Genomic DNA, 24244 nt, shown 5'->3' with positions numbered 1-24244 from the left:
TCCCCTGTTCCCCCTCCCCTCAGAGCACATAGACGTCACTTATTGCTGACATTGGTAAAAGTATATACTTTCTTAATTCTATTTCGTTAGGTTCGGGAGGGGGGGAGTTATCCTAAACTATTTTATTATTAAATTTTGAAAAACTATGTTAGGTCAAATTCTCTTCTGTTTTTTGATGACTTCTTGTGTGACATATATTGAGGTTATGCACCGGTTGACACCAATACCAGTGACAAAGTTTCTGCATTTGTGTAACATTGGTGAACATTGGTAACTTAAGAAATGCTGAATGGGGCTTTTTTAACTGTTTCAATTGCTAACCGGTTTTCTGTTCTATAATATTATATCTATTTTATGGCTGTATGCTAGGCCTACTAGTTTATGTAATTTTATAACTTTACCTAACGGCTAGTTGATTCCCTATAGGCTTACATGTATTTGGATATTGTGTACTTTTTAATAAAGTTGAGACAACTAGCGGGACCTAAAAAAAGATGGCCGATAAAAGGTAATTATTTTATAATAATCGGTGTTTACGAATATTATTTTTATTAACCGCGGATTATTAAATGGTTTTTATAGTTTAAAAATCAGTAAACATATTTTCTTCAACTTTTCTATCCATTTTTAATTAAAAGCTTTGAGTACGTTAATAGTTAATGTTGGTTAGATGTTTAATATGGGAGGATCCAACAACACAACACAACAATCACAACAGTCACACACAGTTGAGTCAAGAAGACTAGACTCAACAATAGTTTGAGTCAAAATAGCTGATTGAGTGATTTTTTGAACAGTTGAAGTTGAGTACTAGACTAGTTCTAGACTTCTAGATCTTGTGTAGATTTAGATATAGATCTGGATGCAGATGGCAGTACAGCCAATACGCTGTCACCTTAGGGCGGGCGGCTTAAGGCCTAAGGGCGCCTAAGGCTTAGCCAGTTAGGCTTATGTTAGCCAATAGCCAGCGGTAGCCTTTCAATCTATTACTTTAGCCTTTTTACTTTTTAGTAATAAGTACTAATAAGTAGGCCCTAAAGTGTAAAGTTTTTGTTAGGCCTACCTTTTATATAACAACATATTCATATATATAGATATAGGCCTACAATACATTCAATATCATTATTCAATATCATTTGTCATTATCACACATTGAATTTCAATAAATGAACAGACTGGACAGATAACATAAACATTAGGCCTATTTATATTATAATAATATTGTTAGGCCTAATAGCCTATTAACATAAATATTAAATAACATTGAAGAATACTTTGAATTGTACATTGTCATTACCATGATAACACCATTCATTCCCCACTCCAAGCCTGTGAGTATGACATAGTATGTTATACTAGATCTATAAATATACTGATAGGATATAGAATATAGATCTACTAGACTACAGACTACTTAAGTAAAGTAAGTTCCCTTACAAATCTGACACTGACAGTCTATGTCTCAATGGATGGGGCAAGTGAAGTGGCATATGAAGAGATAGTGTGTTCAGCACTATGCCTAAATGCCTTTACTTTCCTTAACGTATGATAAGAATCCATCAGAGCTGGGCGGGTTTGATAAGAATCCATCAGAGCTGGGTGGACTCAGGGACGTTCTACTGACTTTCTTACTCCCCCTTCGAACTTGAGACTTTCGGATAAAGCCTAATGTAAAGCTAACTCTCTTTACTTTTATACATTGGTAATTCTAAACAAGACAAATTACAGCCTTTGGTGATTAATTATAATTGAAATCCCATTCCCTTGCAGATATAATCCTGCTACATCATTTGTAGGAGGAGGATACTCTGCTGGTAAGTTCAATTGTGCTTTCAACCATGAACAGTAGTAGTAGACAACAAGTTATATAATATATAGATTTAAGTTGCTTAGTTGTATTACTCATTTTAAAATTAAAATAGGTTTAATTTTAGTAAAGTTGCAGACTGACGCCTAGGCAATGAATGGCCTATTTATCAACAGAAAATTCGCAAAAATAAAATAATTTCCATTTTTTTTTTAGATCAAAATTTTTCAATTTTCAAAGTTTTATCATTTATTCTTGATAGCTCATCTAAAAATGTGTAAGAATAATATTGATTAATAGCCATAGGTGTTTAATAATCTACACATATTACTGTATTTTAAAATAGAAAATGATTGCTTCAATGATAGCTTTATTTGATAACTTTTTAAATATCTGATTTAAAAATAAAAAGTGAAGCATATTTTAAATTTAAAAATTGTGAAGCCTTTAAAATTAGTGTTAACAAGATTTTAAATATTTTTTTTAAGGCTAGGTAGTTGTCATTTTCTCTTAAAGCCAGTTTGATTTGCCTCTAATTAAAGATACAATAATTGAGCTTAACGTACATTTTTTAATATATATTAAGTTGTTTTAACATTTTTTTAAATCTATAAATCTAGACGTGGAGAAATAAGTGTTAAAAAGCATTGTCTATAAGTTTTCAAGATTTATAATTTATTGATGGAACATAAGTGATTACTGAATAAAAACTTAACATACAAATGACATATTTACACAGGCCCACACATGCAGCCAACACAGGGTGTCCCTGGGATGGTGCCCTACATGCAGGCTGGCATGCCCATAAACAACATGATGCAACAACAAATGATGATGGCACCAGGCTTAAGGTTTCCTATCCAGGTTAGGCTTTTTTTTTGCTATTGGCTTGAAGCTACTTTTTTCATAGTTCCTTAAGAGATAGAAATAAACTTTTAAATAAAGAAATTTCTAACCATAGTTTCATTATAAATATGTCTCTCATAGCAGGGAATGCGAATGGGCCCTCCTAACACTCCGCCACCCCCCTACTCTGCTCACAATACAACAGCTGCCATGCCTACCAGACCAAGGTAATTATTATAATTTATTGATTTTAAACTCTTAACCCAAATGTTATGTAGTCAGTCAAATAATGTAATTTTAAAAAGGCAACAAGACCACAAAATTTAGGAGGAGAAGGGTTTAAATAAACTTTTTTTTAAAATCAAGATGATGGCAAAAAATAAACATCTTGCAACAGATGTTGGACAGTTTTTAATCTGCCATACATTTGATAAATGGTGATAGTAATTACTGTTGGTGATTAATTGTTGTTGGTTTGTGTACTCCCTATGTTAACTTAGTTTGATGGTGAATCTAGAAGATGTTGTATTTGTGTGATACCATAAAATATTCAGTAGCTTTGAATAAAGTATTGTTATTCTCCTTTTTTCACTCTATTTTTTAAATGTCGTATATAGAGCATCATTAAACAAAGCAAAAGAAGGTGGTCAACAGTCAGAGAAGGAAAGGTTTTTTGAGGAGCAGAGAAGGAAGCTTCAACAGTTTGGGAGGCCTGGAAGTGTGAAAGTTGACGAGGGGAAGCTCATCGGATCTATTTTTAGTGCTGACACCAAAATGGCCACCTCTAAAGGAAAAGGTATCTTGATGTTTTTGGGATATTGTGTGTAATTTAATAGACTTGAAAATATGTGAAAGCTATATTTTGTATTGAATTTCTTTAATAATTGGGCCATACTTAGGACACAGCTCTAGGCTCATTCAAAACATGTGAGGGAAATTAAAAATAAAGTTAGAAATTCTTACTTTCTGATATATATGAAAATATATAAAGTCTGTTCAGATCAGGCATCTGAATTTTAAGTTTTTCTCAAACCTAGTATAGGAAAAGTTAAGTACAATTCATACTTCAATTTTTAAAAATGTAACTACACAATTACACCAAAAAGACGCAAAAAAACAATTTTGAATTTTTAAAATCAGGATGTTCTGTTTATAAAAGTAAAAGGTTATAATTTTTGTATAGCAAAAAGCTTAAAGGATAGCAGTGTTTAATTATTCCATTTCACATTGTCTCAGCAGCTGCTACCCAGTCTGCAGATGACGATGATGGATTTGGTGACTTTCTTCAAGGGCCATCACTCCAGCAGTCAGCTGTAAAGAAAGAAGAAAGAAAGGTAACCCATGAATCTGTTGAGGTGATAGCCCCAGGACCAGAGACCAAACCACAAGAAGAAAAGAAAGGTGTGTTCAGAACATTAGGATCTATCTTTCAATGCAAGCAAAAATTGTATTGCTAACACTGTTCTTCATTAAAAAGTGAGAAGTATTTAGATCACTTTTATTGATAATAACCAAGTTTCCAGTATTTGAACTTTTTTTTTTTCAGATTTAGCATCGATTATGTTAGAATATTCAGATCTTAGTGCCCCTAAAAAAGCTAAAGGCTTCCACAAACCCACTCTTAATGAGGTTCAGAAATCTGGCCACATAGATACTCATAGATTGAAAGGGTCCAGTTTTCATGAAAGTGACCACGCCAGGAGCTGGAAGATGCAGGCTGAGGACTTGGAGGGATTGTTTCAGTTGCCAGGTTGGTGTGCACATGCATCTCACTGTGGTTTATCTTTGCCATCATTTACAAATACTGATTTAAAGTAATCCATTAATGGCATCTTAGCTTCTAATTCGCAGTGCTAGCATCAACCTAATTGTTTTTTCTTTCAGCAAAGGCAAAAAAATCGCCGCCTGCGCCATTGCCAACCCATTCCCCGCAGCTGGTTCATGCAGCTGTGCCTGCTGGTGCTGTCATTCCTCCTGGGGAACATGTCATAGCTTTTGGAACAGGTTGGTATCTAGTTCTAGGCTAGAACTTAGAGAACATTTTCCTTAGCTAAACGTCATAGCTTTTGGAACAGGTTGGTAACTAGTTCTAGGCTAGAACTTAGAGAACATTTTCCTTAGCTAAACGTCATAGCTTTTGGAACAGGTTGGTATTTAGTTCTAGGCTAGAACTTAGAGAACATTTTCCTTAGCTACACATCATAGCTTTTGGAACAGGTTGGTATCTAGTTCTAGGCTAGAACTTAGAGAACATATTTTCCATTAAATCTGTTTTCAGTGACTACTTAAAATAACTGTTTGTTTATTTAGCTATACATAAAGAAGATAACACTAACAATATAAACTGCTGTTGGATGGGACTATTTAGTTCAATAACTTACAACCATCAACTAAAAAGTATTCTCTAAAAAATAATTTTAGGGTTGCTTTACTCTTTATTTCTTTCAAATGCCTATTTTTATCTGAGGTTTAATAAAATGAAACCCAGTGCACTAAATGACCCCATTGTTATCTAAAAAAAAATGTTGTTAAGTAGATAAGAACTCACTGTAATTTTGTTGAAGATAAAGTGGCATAGCTATAGTTGTTGTGTAATTCTTTGGTATGTTGTCTGTGTACTAAACTTTTTACTTTCTTGAATCCGCTTTTGGTGTTCTTGTGATTTTTACTTTCTCGTATATACGAAGTATAGAGAAAGTATTGTAATCGTGCAAAAAAATCTCTTGAAATTTTAACAATTTTCACCGTTATTACACCTCAGTCCTTCATCACATCCGAAGTATAGAGGACTTATTTTAATCGGGCAAAAATTATCAATACAGATTTATCAAAATTAAGAGGTTTTATGCATAATCCATTCTGAAAAACTTGGCTTTGCAATTCTGTCCGTATGTCTGTGTGTCTGTCTGTCTGTGTGTAAACACGATTACTTGAGTACCGTTACAGCTAGGTTGATGAAATTTTATATATAAGTATTTTATCAAAATCGTAGATCCGTATCAACTTTTGAGCAATTTCGGATAACCGGAAGTGGTACTTTTTCTACTTTGAATTTTTCAAAAGCCTATAACTTGAGTACTATTTCAGATAGATAAATGAAATTTCACATGTGAGTAAAAGATCTAATTTTCTACCTTCTGTTAAATTTTGAGTAATTTCCGTTGACCGGAAGTAGTAATTTACGCTACTTCCGATTTCTCAAAAAACTAATGTAAATTTTGAAAGTACTAATAATATTGCGCACTGTTATGCACTTTTTTATTTGGCGTTCACTTGGTGTGCAATTCTTTTGTCTGCGATATTTTATTCTATTTTTAAAACTTTAAGTATTTAAAATGGATTAAAAATCATGCCTATAGCCCGATTTCCCATCCCCTGTTGTTTTATATAAGAATATTCGAGAAAGTTTAGGGGAGATCACTCCCAGTTTATTTTTTTCAAGAGTGGTAAATAGCTACATTCTACAAGTGCCTTCTACAAATCTCCCAACAACATTCAATAATAAACTATATTATTTTGTTTTAATTTTTTACACTATTTTTATTTCATGCAGGGTCCACTGTGATGAGCCCTCCACTAGGTCCACCCCCATCTTACTCAGAGGTTGTAAGCCCCACCGCACTGGCTAGTCCAACTAATTTCATGACCACCAATCATGTTAGCCCAGCTTTCAGCCAACCATTCACTGGTAGCCACAGCACCAACCATGTAAGTCCAGCAGTCGGCCAACCCTTCTCTGGTAGCCACATCGCCAACCATGTTGGTCCAGCGGTCAGCCAGCCTTTCACCACTGGCCACACCAACAGGAGCCTGACCCTACCAGAGTGGTGCACCCACAATGAGGAGCAGATGCCCCCAGTGTACAAACATGTCTGGGAGGCTTCTTTAGTGTAAGTACATTACTGCAGCTATAGTCTAGTACATGTCTGCAGCCATAGCCTAGTACATGTCTGTAGCCATAGCCTAGTACATGTCTCTGCAGCCATAGTCTAGTACATGTCTGAAGCCATAGTCTAGTACATGTCTGCAGCCATAGTCTAGTACATGTCTGAAGCCATAGCCTAGTACTGGTGAACCACCAGTTTCTGGCTTATAATGCACCCAGCTTGTGTGTCAGGTGTTTGAAAACAACATGTGATAAATATTTTGTGATAACTTCCTTCTGAACTAGTGCAGTTTAAATATAATAACAAGAGGATATATTTGGTAGAAAAAAACATTGTGTAAGAGCTTACTATAAGTCAATTAAAGTTAGACAATTAGTATTAACTTAATTGTGATCTAATTTTCTGTGCAGTTGGTTATCTATCTTGAATTTGATATCAAATTTCATATTGACAACCAGCTCACTATTAGCCTAATCAGGCCACCTTTACACCAAGTTGTGTGCCTCTTACTTTACAGAGACAACAAAATATCAACAGAACGACTCTACCCCATACTTCTACTTAGTGGCTTACCCAGAGAGAAGCTAGCCCATATTTGGTCATTATGCAACACAGCAACCCCTGGTCAACTGGTCAAGCATGAGCTCTGGTTGATCCTTGCCATGATAGCTTTAACTCAGGTACACAGGAACATCCTAATTTGTCCTTAACTCAGGTACACAGGAACATCCTAATTTGTCCTTAACTCAGGTACACAGGAACATCCTAATTTGTCCTTAACTCAGGTACACAGGAACATCCTAATTTGTCCCCATTGATTTGTGTTGAATTTTTTTCTGGCCAATTGCTGTAGAAGTTTTGTTAATTTTCATTGCCTTAAGAACAATTTCAGTAGTACACGTGTACATAAATTATTAACCTCACATTTTTCTAGTTAACTATAACAATGATTTTGAAAATGCTATAAAAATACAAAGGACTTAAGTTGTCTTTAAAGATAAATTTCCATTCAATAGTAAAGAATATTATCTGTTTTGGCATAAATAGCCTGGAGTATGTTACAGCACTAAATACAATTCACATTGTTTCTCTTTCAGCACCAATACAATACAAACACCATGGACATTTTGGTGGAATGTCCTGTAGCACCAGTGCCTGCTTTAGCTACTGCACAAGGTAACATCAATAATTTTAAGTTAATGGCAAAAATAATATGTGTTAATCTATAGCTACTGTACAAGGTAGCATCAATAATTACAAGTTAATGGCAAAAATAATATGTGTTAATCTATAGCTACTGTACAAGGTAGCATCAATAATTACAAGTTAATGGCAAAAATAATATGTGTTAATCTATAGCTACTGTACAAGGTAGCATCAATAATTACAAGTTAATGGCAAAAATAATATGTGTTAATCTATAGCTACTGTACAAGGTAGCATCAATAATTACAAGTTAATGGCAAAAATAATATGTGTTAATCTATAGCTACTGCACAAGGTAACATCAATAGGGATAAATAGTTTTAAGTTAATGGCAAAAATAATATGTGTTAGTATATGATTAATAACTCGAAGAAACTTGCCTGAATAGCATTTGCCCAACGGCTGTTTACCAGAATAGCCACAGTGCTTGATTTTCCTGAAAGCAACATACCAAATGGCAGATTTCCTGAAGAAAATGTATTTGTTAGTTTTATAACACAAGTGTAACCTTTCAAAGAAAACATTTGTTAGTTTTTTTGTTAAGATTGAGCTTAATTTTTTTTTGATTTGAGAAATCGCTGAATGTTGTTGTTAAGAATCATCTTTTCCTTCACTAAATATTAGAACTAATTCATGACATGTCACAGTTTAAAAACTTGTTATGCTATTTTTTAAGTGTTATTGAATATTATATAAAATCTGAGATGAAAAATTTGTTTTGTCAATAGAAAAACTAAAAAAAAATTGTTAGGTTTAATTTTACATATTTTTACTTTATAAATTATCACAAGCAAACATTAAAAAAATTCTGGCTGTTGTCCCAGTTCCACATGTGGGAGATTGATGAGTTTGGGGAATTGGCCTGTTTATTATTATACTCTCTTACTTGAGGTTTAAAGTTTGCAGAAATAAACGTTTTTTTAATGTGTATGACCACAGACACAGGCCCACCTGCCACCTTGCCTACCACCCCCATGCAGCACCAGGTATACACAGCCCACACACCTGCAGCCACTGTCCCACCTGTGGCAGGTGTAGTCCAGATGTCCCCACCCAACAATGTACACAGGGTGCAGCAGCCCAGGCCCCAGCTGGTCACCCCAGCTGCTAGAGGTCACTCCACCCTGGCACCAGAAGATGATGACTTTACAGACTTCCAGGCAGCCATACCTGCCATGTCCAGTGTTGGCAAAGGTCAGACAACTTTTCTTATTGCCCCATCTACCTGGATATCCTCACTATGCTCCACATCTAAATTAGCGACTTAATTAATGGTTAAATGATACATACACATTCACCAATTAAACTTTCGTCAAGCTTTTTTATTAACAAGTATTTAAAGCCAAGATGTATGACTATTATTCTCTAAGCTTGTGGAATATCTAAAACTAATATGAATGATACTTTACTGTAAGCCAGCTGATTATTTGTACTAAATACATCAAACAAGCCTTATACTAATGAGATACACTGCCATATAAACTTAAATTAGCTTTCCTTTAATAATAATTTAATATAATGTTGTATGGGTCAAACTTGGCTTGTGGTATTATTTTTAGTTCTATTATTTTCTACCCAGGGTCCATATGGTTACATTTTTCTTTTTACCTCAACATTTCTCTTCTGACTACATTGAAACTGTTATCCAAATTTGCATGTTGCCATTTAAAAGATCTGTATTCCTCCGCAAAGCTGGTTGTAATGATGCAGATATGTTGTCAAAAAATGGAAGCTTAATTGTTTTTTTACTATTGGTTTGTGGGTAGGGGGAGGGGTGTAAGATATAGTGTAATAGAAATAGTTATACATTTTATAAAAATATATACATATATGCCTTTTGCCTCCCAAAAGAAAGAATTGAAATAACATTAAACGCACCTCTTGCACTAATATAAGCTGATGTACATTATCTCCAACCACAAACCACTTGATTGATTTTCTTCCCCTCATGTAACATCTTAACTAGACGAGGCTTATGGAGAGTTTATTGGTGGTGGATCTGGTTATGTGGTCTCTGCACCCCTTGCCTCCCTCCCCGCCACAACCCACACCATCACACCCCAGCTTGACCAGCTGCCTCCCGCACAACTGGCGCTAGGCTCGCTGCCTGTAGATGATAAGTACGGCACCAATGTGCGTTCCTTCTTCTGCAGCAGCGACTCCTCCACAGGCAAGTGTTTGTCCCACATTCCTCTAGTGTCACTTGGCATAGGCCCTTGTCTGCTTACAACTAATGCTTCTGTGTTTATATTGTATCAAGTTATTTCAGCTTGAGTAACTAACCACATCAGCTTAATGTCTTCAGCAACTTAAGACATTTTTTAATCATTTTAACAATTAAATATGAATTTAATATATTACAGATATAACATATCTAAAACATGTAATTACAAATTAGCAAGAAATAAAGTAGAAATTTCTTATTTATTTGTGGCTTAAATTTCTAGTAACTAAGCTGAAGGATTAAATTTTTTGTAGTTGTGAAACCAGAGTGGCCAGACTTTTGATATTGTTGGCATAGCTTGTTTTGAACTAATGCTGCTTTGTTTTGTTGTTTACTGCTATGACTGCTTGTGTGCTTTTCTAAAATAGAACAGTAGGTTTTCAAAATATTGTAATCAAACACTGTAGCTAAGCAGTTGTAGTGTGACATTGTTGAAACCAAAGTTAAACTATTGTTTTATCACAAGTGTGAAGCTTGCTAAACTAGATTTACTATAACCAAAGTTAAACTATTGTCTTGACATAATTGTTATGTTAACTAGACAACAATGTCAACATACAGTACAACCAAAGTTAAACTATTATCTTGACATAATTGTTATGTTAGCTAGACAACAATGTCAACATACAGTTCAACCAAAGTTAAACTATTATCTTGACATAATTGTTATGTTAACTAGACAACAATATCAACATACAGTAGAACCAGAGGGAAAATGTTGTGTGGATACATGTGTTAAGTTAGCTAAACTAGATGTAATATCCTAACCAGAGTAAAACTACTTTATCACCCTGGCATGAAAATGTGGGTGGGTACAATTTTGTTGTATGTAGAAAAAACTGGGACAGGTACAATTTTGTTGTATGTAGAAAAAACAGGGGTGGGTACAATTTTGATTTATGTAGAAAAAACATGGGCGGGTACAATTTTGATTTATGTAGAAAAAACTAGTGAAACTGTATTATGTGTGTTGATGCAAGTTTGATATGAGAGCAAAAGAATAATGTAACTGCATTTCTCTCCGCCTTATTCAATTAAAAAAAATTATATTTTTATTGTAGTTTAGCTACATCCCTTCTTGTTGCTAAAAAAGATAATCCTTTGACATGATATGTACAGAACTTAATTGTTTGATGTTGTAAAGAAAAATATTGTATTGCAATGTCATTTGATGGATTTCTAATGGATTGCTGCCCTTATAAGTATCCCTACCCTATTTTTTTTGTCATGAGCTTTTGAAATGTAGATATTTTTTTAGCTTTCATATAAATACTTACTCATTTTTAAATATTTAGATCCTTATCATTTAAGTAAATTATCATTTAAATTTTATTTGTTTTAGAAATGATTTTTTAAAAATTGTAATCTTAAACGATTGGGGTTAAATATGTTTTTTACTTTTCTAACTGTGTCTGTTAGACCGCTAAACTTTTATGTTAATGCTAGAACTGCATGGTACAGCACTGCACTATTTGTGATTGACATTCCATTTAAAACCATGTAGCCAGTTGGAAATACTTTAGGACTGATCTTGTCTTTATACCCACGATAAAATTCACAGGTCACACTTCTCCGAGTTTTGAAGATGACGACTTCACAGACGGGCGCGACAGTCTTAGCCAGGTTTCCACATCAGAGCAGTCAGAGAACGATGACCTGAGGAACTTTGAGTCTTACGTAGAAGAGTTCCAGCAGAAGAAGGAAGTTCCGGATGGCAGCCCACTGCATTGTCCCTTCCCTGCTTTTCAAAAGAACCCGACTGTCAAGGCTACCAAAGGTGTCAAAAGTGTTGGGAAGGCTGGTGGGCTGTCCGCCTTCCATAAACCTCCCTCCAGCCAACTGCCTGCTGGGACTGATAGTACCGTATTTAGTGCAATAAACCATACAGTACCCAAACTACCAGATTTGACAACACCAGCTGTGTCTTCCAAAGTTTCCTCTGCAATCCCCAACAATAACACTGATGATGAATTTGCTGACTTTAAATCTGCCTCCGCTGTGCTGTTCCCAGCAGCCTCGGACCCACCCTCAACAGAAGGGCCCTTGATAGGGGATGAGGATAAGTACGGCGCCCTCAGGGTTCTCACACTCTCACAGCCCTCACTCTTTGAACAACCGGCGCCACCTGATGCCCAATCAAGCACAAACAATGAAGCAGTTGCCATTGATGAAGAAGAAGAGTGGGCAGATTTCTCTGCTGCTGCACCCACCACGGACCACAGCATCGGTTCCGCTGCACCCACCACGGACCACAGCATCGGTTCCGCCTCCCCAACCATTGTGTCTTCTAAAGAGCCTGGGAAAGCTTCGTCCAAGAAAGAGGATATTCTGAAGCTGTTCAGTGTGAGTGCAGCCTCCAAAAGCCCTGTCACTTTCTCGTGCGGGAACTCTGATGTCACCAGTGAGGGCGGAAGTAAAAATGGTATTGTGGCAGCTTCTTAGTGTACAGATACCTGTTGTCATTGTGTTTACAAATCTTGTCCCACTTCTCATGTATCTCCCAATATCTCAGGTCTTAGTAAATACAATAAACTTGATCAATCTGACGGTATTACACATTTTTTAGCTTACTAAAGTACATTTTCAAATGAATTATTTTTTTTTTTAAAAATGTTTACTAGTAAAAGCCTTAATTATTAAAAAAAAAATATTGAAAAAAAATTGAGAAAAATCAATTTTACTACTTTGTATTGGGGTAACTTTTTCTATTTAGATGTGAAAACTTTCTAGAAGTAGCTGGCTACAAATGTCATATCTTACTAAACAAATGTCAGAATACATCATGAATTATTTGAAATATCTACTAAAATGATTTAAATGTATAAATTAGAAGTAAAATAATATTAAATCATAAATACTTTTTAAAATTTCAAATTCAAACATTAATTTACTTTTAACCCTTGGCTTAAATTACTAAGCCAATCTATGTCGTACAAAAATATTAGAAAGTTTTTTAATAAAATATATCATTTCTTTTTACAGTAACCTTCTAACTTACTGTAACACCCCTCCCCACTTTTTTTTGTTGATATTAATAGGTGTTGGCACTAGTAGATGTAGTAGATGTAGCTCCCCCAATTACCTGGTGTTTTACCTGTTTGTGTTTACTAAGAAATTATTCCAGCTCCACATTGATGTTGACTTTATCACCCACCAACCCTCAGGTTCCCTGTTTGGCGACGACATCAGCACGACCTCCACCCCATCCAAATCCCGCGGGCTGGACACCCAGTCCCTCGGGGACCAGCTGTCCTCCAGCAGCTTCTCTGAACAGGAGTCCACCATTGGCTGGGTCCACGAGAGTTCTGGAGTGGACAGCCACTGGGCCAGCTTTGGTGCCAGCGACAGCTACGAGCCCCCTGGGTTTACAGCCAGCCCCAATGACAGTCAGGTGAACAAACTCAGCTCTTCTGGCACTGCGGTCACGGCCGGTATGTTTGACACGACGCTGACATCATCTCTCCCTGGGGTTGTGCCCAACACCAGCAGCAGATGGGATGTCTTGCCACAAAGTCCTTCACTATCAAGCACCTCCTCACATGGGTACACCAACCCCCAGAACATTGACCCACCCGGGGGTTTCAGCAGCCAGACAGGGCAGGAGGATGAGTGGAGTAGCTTCAGTAGCGCCCAGGCTAAAGCTGGCGCCGCAGACGAGGAGGGAGACTTGAGTGGGGAGGCCAAGTTCGTCACCATCAAGAAACAAAATCTGGGCACCAGTGAGATCATGGGGGTCTTCAAGGTTCGGGATGACCCGGCCACACTGTCCAGCTACCAGCTGCCTCCCCAGGCCTCAGTCAACAAAAATATGGCCAGGTCAGTCTGCTCTTATTAAATGCTCAGCTGTCAAACCCCTGCTCTTATTAAATGATCAGCTGTCAAACCCCTGCTCTTATTAAGTTATGTTAGATAATTACCTGTCAACTTGCTCTTATTAATTTATGGGTCTAGGTAAATATTTTGTCAGCCTGCTCTCATTAAATTACATATTTAGGTAAATTTTGTCTTATTAAGCCCACAGCTTATGTACCTATTCTAAAATTCTCTCATTCTTTGTTTGTTCTAAAACCATCTGTCACTTAAAATACTTTCTTGTCATACTAGCCAGCAAACTAACAATGGCTGAGTTTGTACTTATCTGATAGCTGATTTACATAATACCTACAAATTATTCATAGAATGTTACATATATACCCTCCCCCCCCCCTCTTTCCTTAAGCTTGTTTTATGAGCTACAAACTACCTAAGCTACAAACTACCTAAGCTACAAACTACCTAAGCTACAAACTACCTAAGCTACAAACTACCTAAGCTACAAACTACCTAAGCTACAAACTACCTAAGCTACAAACTACCTAAGTTACAAACTACCTAAGTTACAAACTATCTAAGCTACAAACTACCTAAGTTACAAACTACCTAAGCTACAAACTACCTAAGTTACAAACTACCTAAGCTACAAACTATCTAAGCTACAAACCATATAAGCTACAAACTACCTAAGCTACAAACTTCCTAAGCTACAAACTACCTGAGCTACAAACTACCTGAGCTACAAACTACCTGAGCTACAAACTACCTGAGCTACAAACTACCTGAGCTACAAACTACCTCAGCCACAAAACTACCTAAGCTGCTAACAACCTAAGCAACAAACTATCTAAGCTACTAACTACCTAAGTTACAAAATAAATAAGCTACAAACTACCTAAGCTACAAACTACCTAAGTTACAAACTACCTAAGTTACAAACTACCTAAGCTACAAACTACCTAAGTTACAAACTACCTAAGTTACAAACTATCTAAGCTACAAACTACCTAAGTTACAAACTACCTAAGCTACAAACTACCTAAGTTACAAACTACCTAAGCTACAAACTACCTAAGCTACAAACTACCTAAGCTACAAACTACCTAAGCTACAAACTACCTAAGCTACAAACTACCTAAGCTACAAACTACCTAAGCTACAAACTACCTAAGCTACAAACTACCTAAGCTACAAACTACCTAAGCTACAAACTACCTAAGCTACAAACTACCTAAGCTACAAACTACCTAAGCTACAAAACTACCTAAGCTGCTAACAACCTAAGCTACAAACTACCTAAGTTACAAACTACCTAAGCTACAAACTACCTAACCTACAAACTACCTGAGCTACAAACTACCTGAGCTACAAACTACCTGAGCTACAAACTACCTCAGCTACAAAACTACCTAAGCTGCTAACAACCTAAGCAACAAACTATCTAAGCTACTAACTACCTAAGTTACAAACTACCTAAGCTACAAACTACCTAAGCTACAAACTACCTAAGTTACAAACTATCTAAGCTACAAACTACCTAAGTTACAAACTACCTAAGCTACAAACTACCTAAGTTACAAACTACCTAAGCTACAAACTACCTAAGCTACAAACTACCTAAGCTACAAACTACCTGATCTACAAACTACCTAAGCTACAAACTACCTAAGCTACAAACTACCTAAGCTACAAACTACCTAAGCTACAAACTACCTAAGCTACAAAACTACCTAAGCTACAAAACTACCTAAGCTGCTAACAACCTAAGTTACAAACTACCTAAGCTACAAACTACCTAAGCTACAAACTACCTAAGCTACAAACTACCTAAGCTACAAACTACCTAAGCTACAAAACTACCTAAGCTGCTAACAACCTAAGCTACAAACTACCTAAGCTACAAACTATCTAAGCTACAAACCATATAAGCTACAAACTATCTAAGCTACAAACTACCTAAGCTACAAACTACCTAAGCTACAAACTACCTAAGCTACAAACTACCTAAGCTACAAACTACCTAAGCTACAAACTACCTCAGCTACAAACTACCTCAGCTACAAACTACCATCACAACACAACAAATCAGTGTGTGAATATAAAGATGTTTCTGTTACCCTCTCAAGGAACACACACCATCCACCTGGTGCCGGACATGGGTACAGGATGCCATCAGATGACGACATGGGTCCACCTCCACTGGACTTCAGCCATGATGAAGACGAGGATGAGCACACCTTCTCCAGGGGTTATGATTTTGATGATGTCATACACCAAGGTCCACCTGCCACCATCTACAGTCCATTTGGCTTGAGCCACTCTAGTCCACTCTATAGCCATGCTGGTGCCAACAGAAAATGTAGGTTGCTCCATATGTACCACTTCTTTTGTTCATATGGGATCATATGTCACACCATTAATAATAGATATGGACCCACATTGTAATCATTAATGCTAAAAACATGTATTATTCTGTTTTATTAATCTCCAAGTTCAGAATGTTATCTTTCCATTTTTTGTCTGCTAGAATATGTAAGTATCAGGGTACTTGTTAATGTTATGTTTGAATTGTGTAACTCTCCAGTGAAAGAAAACAGGGAAGACAGTGGTTCAGTTCACAGCCTTGACCTGCCATCCAACAAGCAGTCTGACCACTATGGCAGTGACAGTGTCTCATTGTCCAGCACAGATTTGAATGGCAGTGAGATCAATGGTGGGGGCACTGGAGTGGTCAGTGCTGAGTCCAAGTCCCTGGACAGCCTTGACCTCAAGAATGATGCTGCTGACTCAGAGCACAGCTACAGTGCTAAGGATGGTGAGGCTTTGTTGTTTTTACATGGATCAGATATAGAAAATAGAAATAAAGTTTCACTGTGTTTATATGCACCAGTCATAAAATTTGATAGACTCCTGTTATATAATGTTTTACTACAGCTAATTTTCAGAGAGAAAAAATTGCATGGAGGGGGGGTGCTACTGTTATAGATAAAGCCAAGCCACTGACAACAGATTTGCTCATGGGAAAGAACATCTGCTCCCCTACGATCACACACACACACACCCACACACACACAGCACATGCTGTTACCTCTATCTCGCTGGCCTATATTTTCCTGCTGGCTACACATCTGATTTGTTTATGTTGGTACTGTGCTTGTAACATGTGCTTATCTCCACACTAATTAGGTATGTGTCTCACACCTTTACTAATTATAAAAATGATTAAAAAATTCAAAGCTTTCCTTGTGAGGAAGCATGTAATAAAACAAGGTTTGGCTGTTTTTATTTACCCTTAATAAATCCTGTGTTCTTGGGAAATAGTTGATATGACATTAACCTTTTATGTTATGTAATTCAGAGACTAAATACAGTGCTGTAGTTTTATAATAATGCTGATGTTTACACAAAACTTGTGTTAATTAGCTGTCCTGGCCAATCATTGTTGATGTTTATTGCTTAACTCCATGAAGCTCAGATCCTGTCAGTCACATTTTGAAACACTGAACAAAAATCAATATGTGTCAACAATATTGTGAGAAGACAACAGTAACTTTTTTTTAGCTTTGGACTAAGTTGCTGTAGTTAGTTATCAGACCTGTGTTTAACAAGTATGCTAGATCTACCTATTGTTATTGTAGAAACATAATTTTTTGCCAGTGAGCAATTAGCCAACGTGTTTGTACATGTAAGGCAGTGTTAGGTTAGCGTAATGTACTAAATATGTGTTGTGTGAGTTAATTAAATATTTTATTGTTGTGTATTTGATTATTGCACTAAATATTGTGTTATGTAAGTTAATTAAATCTTTTATTGTGTTGTGTGAGGTAATTAAATCTGTGATTGTGCTGTATTGCTAGATGTACAAGCCAGCAGTACTCACCATCCCATCCAGCCCCAAGAACTGCTCTCCTCCATGCCAGACTTTGCTGATAAATACAACATCCAGCATGAAGCTCAGGTTAGTTCTCATTGACTTTCATTGCTCCCTCATACCTGCATAGAAACATCTTAGCTCTTCTCTATTGCATTGATTAGATTTACTGTATTAATGTCTGTAATATAATCTCATGGACTTTAAACCCAAACAACAACAATGTAGACAGTGTAGATTTTTTTTAATTTTGATAACAACTGTCAAAATGTGTATATTTTAATTTAGTGGTGTAATTTGACTTGTGTTGTGATATAAATCATTTTTAGTGTGATGCCATAGAGTTCATGGATTTTATTTCATTTATCTTTAGTAAAAATGTGTTTATTTTTAATTGTAAATAAGTTTTTATCTATAAAGTGTCACCCTGCTTAATTTTTATGCTAGTTGTGTTCACATGTAAATCTTACATGACTCACAGAGTCAAGTAAATCAACACACATTTAAACCTCTTATATAAGCTGGAATTGTAGTATAACAAGTGTTGTAATTTATTTATAAGAAATTAAATGAATAAAATTAATAATTTTTAACTGACCTTTGTCCACAGGGTAGTGACCGCTATGGCCACTACTGGGAGCACTGTCTGAGCAACTGCTGCCGTGTGATAGCTGAGGCCAACACCTTGTTTAACACCATCAGCAGCTCCTCTGTTTGTAATGAGGTCCTCAAGTCCTCACAGGGCTCTGGTTATGTAACAAGTAAGTTCCAGCTCCTCTGTCTGTAATGAGGTCCTCAAGTCCTCACAGGGCTCTGGTTATGTAACAAGTAAGTTCCAGCTCCTCTGTTTGTAATGAGGTCCTCAAGTCCTCACAGGGCTCCGGTTATGTAACAAGTAAGTTCCAGCTCCTCTGTCTGTAATGAGGTCCTCACAGGGCTCTGGTTATGTAACAAGTAAGTTCCAGCTCCTCTGTCTGTAATGAGGTTCTCACAGGGCTCTGGTTATGTAACAAGTAAGTTCCAGCTCCTCTGTCTGTAATGAGGTTCTCACAGGGCTCTGGTTATGTAACAAGTAAGTTCCAGCTCCTCTGTCTGTAATGAGGTCCTCACAGGGCTCTGGTTATGTAACAAGTAAGTTCCAGCTCCTCTGTCTGTAATGAGGTTCTCACAGGGCTCTGGTTATGTAACAAGTAAGTTCCAGCTCCTCTGTCTGTAATGAGGTCCTCAAGTTCTCACAGGGCTCTGGTTATGTAACAAGTAAGTTCCAACTGCTCTGTCTGTAATGAGGTCCTCACAGGGCTCTGGTTATGTAACAAGTAAGTTCCAGCTCCTCTGTCTGTAATGAGGTCCTCAAGTCCTCACAGGGCTCTGGTTATGTAACAAGTAAGTTCCAGCTCCTCTGTCTGTAATGAGGTCCTCAAGTCCTCACAGGGCTCTGGTTATGTAACAAGTAAGTTCCAGCTCTTCTGTCTGTAATGAGGTCCTCACAGGGCTCTGGTTATGTAACAAGTAATTTCCAGCTCCTCTGTCTGTAATGAGGTCCTCAAGTCCTCACAGGGCTCTGGTTATGTAACAAGTAAGTTCCAGCTCCTCTGTCTGTAATGAGGTCCTCACAGGGCTCCGGTTATGTAACAAGTAAGTTTTAGCTCCTCTGTCTGTAATGAGGTCCTCAAGTCCTCACAGGGCTCTGGTTATGTAACAAGTAAGTTCCAGCTCCTCTGTCTGTAATGAGGTCCTCAAGTCCTCACAGGGCTCCGGTTATGTAACAAGTAAGTTCCAGCTCCTCTGTCTGTAATGAGGTCCTCAAGTTCTCACAGGGCTCTGGTTATGTAACAAGTAAGTTCCAGCTCCTCTGTCTGTAATGAGGTCCTCACAGGGCTCTGGTTATGTAACAAGTAAGTTCCAGCTCCTCTGTCTGTAATGAGGTCCTCAAGTCCTCACAGGGCTCTGGTTATGTAACAAGTAAGTTCCAGCTCCTCTGTCTGTAATGAGGTCCTCACAGGGCTCTGGTTATGTAACAAGTAAGTTCCAGCTGCTCTGTCTGTAATGAGGTCCTCAAGTCCTCACAGGGCTCTGGTTATGTAACAAGTAAGTTCCAGCTCCTCTGTCTGTAATGAGGTCCTCACAGGGCTCTGGTTATGTAACAAGTAAGTTCCAGCTCCTCTGTCTGTAATGAGGTCCTCACAGGGCTCTGGTTATGTAACAAGTAATTTCCAGCTCCTCTGTCTGTAATGAGGTCCTCAAGTCCTCACAGGGCTCTGGTTATGTAACAAGTAAGTTCCAGCTCCTCTGTCTGTAATGAGGTTCTCACATGGCTCTGGTTATGTAACAAGTAAGTTTTAGCTCCTCTGTCTGTAATGAGGTCCTCACAGGGCTCCGGTTATGTAACAAGTAAGACCAGGCTACTCTGCTTATACTTTGGCTACAGCTTTCCTTTAGTTGACCACACAGCTCTACAATTTTATATTGCTCATTTAAGTTGCTTGTTTAAGGTTAGCTTGTAACTATTTACTTGTTTTGTTAGACTAGACATGTTTATAAAAATAATTTCTTTTATTTGAAGGTGTGGTGGAAATATACCGAGTAGTTTGCAGAATAATGACTTCTATGAGGTCCACCGGTAAGTTGTGTTTTCAACCAATTACTCTGTTTGTGTAACAATCATTTCACCTGATGAGCTTCAGAGTTTTTGGTTTGTCCTGTAGAATCCACTTGATTTAAACACTCAACAAAAACATCAACTGTGGATGTACTTTGAATGAACTTCTATTTTTAATTATGAGACAGCTTGGCCTAGCTGCTTACCCAAAAGTCTTGAGATCTGATCCCTGAGTCCACCCAGCTCTAATGGGTACCTGACCTACATTAGAGAAAGTAAAGTTGGCTAGGTATAGTGCTTACCATTCTACCTATTCAAATACTGAGGCCCTCCAGGTTCTAAAGGCTCACTTTACTTTACAATTTTCAACCATCAATGTGGTCCTACAATTGTTTTATTTTGTTGTCAGCCATATCAACATCAGAACTAGAGCAAACTGTCAAGGACATTGACCTTGCCTGGAACAACCTGACAGCATTCCTTGTTGGAGCTTCTCTCTTGGTAAGTTCCCAGTCTGTGTATCTTTGTTGCTGGAGCTTCTCTCTTGGTAAGTTCCCAGTCTGTGTATCTTTGTTGTTGGAGCTTCTCTCTTGGTAAGTTCCCAGTCTGTGTATCTTTGTTGTTGGAGCTTCTCTCTTGTTCCCAGTCTGTGTATCTTTGTTGTTGGAGCTTCTCTCTTGTTCCCAGTCTGTGTATCTTTGTTGTTGGAGCTTCTCTCTTGGTAAGTTCCCAGTCTGTGTATCTTTGTTGTTGGAGCTTCTCTCTTGGTAAGTTCCCAGTCTGTGTATCTTTGTTGTTGGAGCTTCTCTCTTGGTAAGTTCCCAGTCTGTGTATCTTTGTTGTTGGAGCTTCTCTCTTGGTAAATTCCCAGTCAGAGTATCTTTGTTGTTGGAGCTTCTCTCTTGTTCCCAGTCTGTGTATCTTTGTTGTTGGAGCTTCTCTCTTGGTAAGTTCCCAGTCTGTGTATCTTTGTTGTTGGAGCTTCTCTCTTGTTCCCAGTCTGTGTATCTTTGTTGTTGGAGCTTCTCTCTTGGTAAGTTCCCAGTCTGTGTATCTTTGTTGTTGGAGCTTCTCTCTTGGTAAATTCCCAGTCAGAGTATCTTTGTTGTTGGAGCTTCTCTCTTGTTCCCAGTCTGTGTATCTTTGTTGTTGGAGCTTCTCTCTTGTTCCCAGTCTGTGTATCTTTGTTGTTGGAGCTTCTCTCTTGTTCCCAGTCTGTGTATCTTTGTTGTTGGAGCTTCTCTCTTGGTAAGTTCCCAGTCTGTGTATCTTTGTTGTTGGAGCTTCTCTCTTGGTAAGTTCCCAGTCTGTGTATCTTTGTTGTTGGAGCTTCTCTCTTGGTAAGTTCCCAGTCTGTACATCTTTGTTGATGAGTCCTGTATCAAACCCAGATCCCATTATTTTGTTGACTAGTACATCATCCACATTAAATCAACAGTTAAACCTATTTAAACGAGAAAAATGGCCCGTTGAGGAAGGATACAACGGGCGCTAGGTTGATAGTGTTGTATGAATGAAACTCTTCACGCCAACCACTTAGATTAGACAAAATTGCTTTTTTATTCAATGTTTACTCGAGAATCAATGACGTCATATTACTGTGTGCACTCTCCGGCTTGATACTATTTTCTACTATATGCTAAATGTGACATCATATTTCGTTTCCGTTTTACTATGCATGTTTTTAATTTGCTTGTGTTTTCTCTAGAGCATTCTTGTCAGATACATAGATAGATACATAGACAGACAGCGAAACTATTATTATAGATACCATAGTCATGGTGTTCAACCTGTATAGTAGGCTTATGATGTTATACTTGGCCTGTTGTCCCTATATTAACCCTACACTTGCCAAAGATCCACTTTGCTTGTTGTCCTTACATAAACCCTACACTTACCTAAAGTCCACTTGGCTTAAGAACGTTCCTCTGTTTCAGCCGGAGCAGTCGACCCTTGTGTTCAGCAACTGTGTCCTCAAGTCAGACTCTGACCACGCCAAACAACTGGCCTGTGGTGTCTGCCTGCTCAACGTGGACACCAACCCTTTCAACTCCGGCGCTGGCATCAACAGCTGCAAGCTGACCTACGCAGGCCGCCAGTACCACGCCACCTGTGCCAACTTCTGGGTCAACTGTGTGGACCAGACCTTGCCCTCATTAACTCTACCTGAACTGTTATAGTAGTTATTTATAGATCATTGTCTAATGTTTGAAAATCTATCTGTGAAAGTGATAAAGGATAGATGTTGTCCTCATATCTCTAGTTAGTTTACCAATGAAAAAATCCACTCGCTATCACCTAAGATGTTACAAAGTAAATTCTATTTTCAACATGGCGTACCAAGTTGTATTTATTGTGATATTGTTAATAATCCTGGACTCCAAAACTTGATGCATACATTTTTTTCCTGGTCATTTTGGATCCACACATTCCATTGTTGAAGGCTCTGGTTCACCCACATCAGCTCTGTACTTTTGTCTGCTTTCTTTAAATAGCAGCAGGATTTGGTTTCAACAAAGCTCAAGCTATTCACACACAATTTTTATTGTGTTGCTATCCTCAAACTTTTTTATTGTATATTTTGTTTATTTTTTTTTTCATGCATATTTGATTTTAAAATGTTATGATACTTGTAACTAAAATATTTTAAAACATTTTTAAGAACAGTGTGGGAACAACATTAGATATCTCTGTAGTGTCATATAGACTGGTACAGCTACACAAGTACCTGGGTAGTTGACTTATGGCATCAGGGAATCTGGCTTGGCTTAAATAATTGGGATAATTAATTTTAATGCACAATAATAATTGATTTCAGTTTGTTGTACCATACGTTGCACCCTAGGAAACTATTGATATTCCAAAAATATCCACATATTCACCAGTATTAAAACTTTGACTTTCTTGTCAGTGAATTAAGTCACAATGTTATATCTTGTTAGTTAAATTATACTAAATGGTCTAACCAATCAAACTGTTACAAAAACAGATGTATTTGAATTCAACTGTCACTGGTTATAGTTGGTGTAGATATCAAATATTGTAAAGCCTGCGTATGTATGTATATATATATATATATATATATACTGTTAGCCTGGTGTTCACAACACCTGTATCAGTTTGGTTACTGCAGGTAACTTACCTGTAGAGTTCAAATCTGGTTGGAATGTCATGTTTCCATCAAATAGTTCTTATTGTTTGGGGAGGAAGATTATGACAGATATTTTGAATTTGTTGTAAACTAACTGTGCAGTAAAATTTTGTTTTGTTTTTTCCTGTGGCTTTGTTTTACATTAGTTCAAAAAATAGTTTTGTCATGTTTAATTTTATTTGTTAATGTCTACATTATGTTAGAATGTATAAATAGCTGAAACAGTTGGTTTTTTACCTTTATGTCAACATGTTAGAATTTTTAACTAGTTGAAAGAGTTGAGATGTAACAAATATAACAAGGTTTCTCTGGAATCAACATGCCAGACATTGCTTGACATATTTCTCCTTAGAAAAATAATTTGCACTGAAAATGTCATAACTTTGTCTTGGTTCTTTCAAAATAACTATTTAATTGTGATTATCCATCATTTATTTTGTTAATGTTGCTTGTTATTTATATGATCATTTCTGAGTTGCAATGTTTTTCAAGTTGTGATACATATATATTTCTTTGACTGTCCATTATTTCTTGTTGCTTTGTTGTTTGGCTTTATTTTATTGTTGGCTAGTGTCTGTGAAATATTCTACCTAGATATGCTATACATTCCTTTCCAAAGCTGGTTTTGTTGTGGCAATATTTGTGACAAGTTACTTCCCCTTAAAGAGTTGATGTTCTTTGATCAAACATTATTGTAATAGCTAGCTGTGACAACTTCCATTGCTTACAAGTGCTTTACTAACATGGATAGGCCAATTGTATTGGATTTTGTTTTGATATGTAAAGAAATGATTCTAAGGAATTATCTGCAAATAGCTAGTCATGACAATTTTTTGTGGC

General features: G+C 37.0%; 1 protein-coding gene across 3 annotated transcripts; it reads left to right on the top strand.

The window, feature by feature from the left end:
• Nucleotides 1-467: 467 nt before the first annotated feature.
• Nucleotides 468-22793, top strand: LOC131937167 (synergin gamma). 3 transcript variants are annotated; one of them, XM_059294374.1, is made up of 21 exons: nt 468-508; nt 1771-1814; nt 2547-2671; nt 2798-2880; nt 3271-3449; nt 3890-4054; nt 4200-4403; nt 4538-4657; nt 6207-6543; nt 7058-7220; nt 7638-7716; nt 8686-8940; nt 11532-12392; nt 13135-13786; nt 15910-16142; nt 16368-16598; nt 17641-17741; nt 18265-18415; nt 20218-20274; nt 20663-20754; nt 22191-22793. In XM_059294374.1, exons 1-21 carry the CDS (start codon nt 495-497, stop codon nt 22431-22433), a joined length of 4389 nt encoding a protein of 1462 aa, XP_059150357.1. In that variant the 5' UTR covers nt 468-494; the 3' UTR covers nt 22434-22793. The 3 variants fall into 3 exon arrangements, with proteins under 3 accessions (XP_059150357.1, XP_059150356.1, XP_059150358.1); XM_059294373.1 differs by having other exon boundaries at nt 2795-2880; XM_059294375.1 differs by lacking the exon at nt 11532-12392 and having other exon boundaries at nt 2795-2880.
• Nucleotides 22794-24244: the final 1451 nt, after the last annotated feature.

This window comes from Physella acuta, unplaced genomic scaffold, assembly GCF_028476545.2.
Source record: "Physella acuta isolate Inbredline_101_S28 unplaced genomic scaffold, ASM2847654v3 ptg000201l, whole genome shotgun sequence".
Lineage (NCBI taxonomy): Eukaryota > Metazoa > Mollusca > Gastropoda > Physidae > Physella > Physella acuta.
The sequence above is the reverse complement of the archived record's forward strand: the minus strand, read 5'-3'. Positions and strand labels throughout refer to the sequence as shown.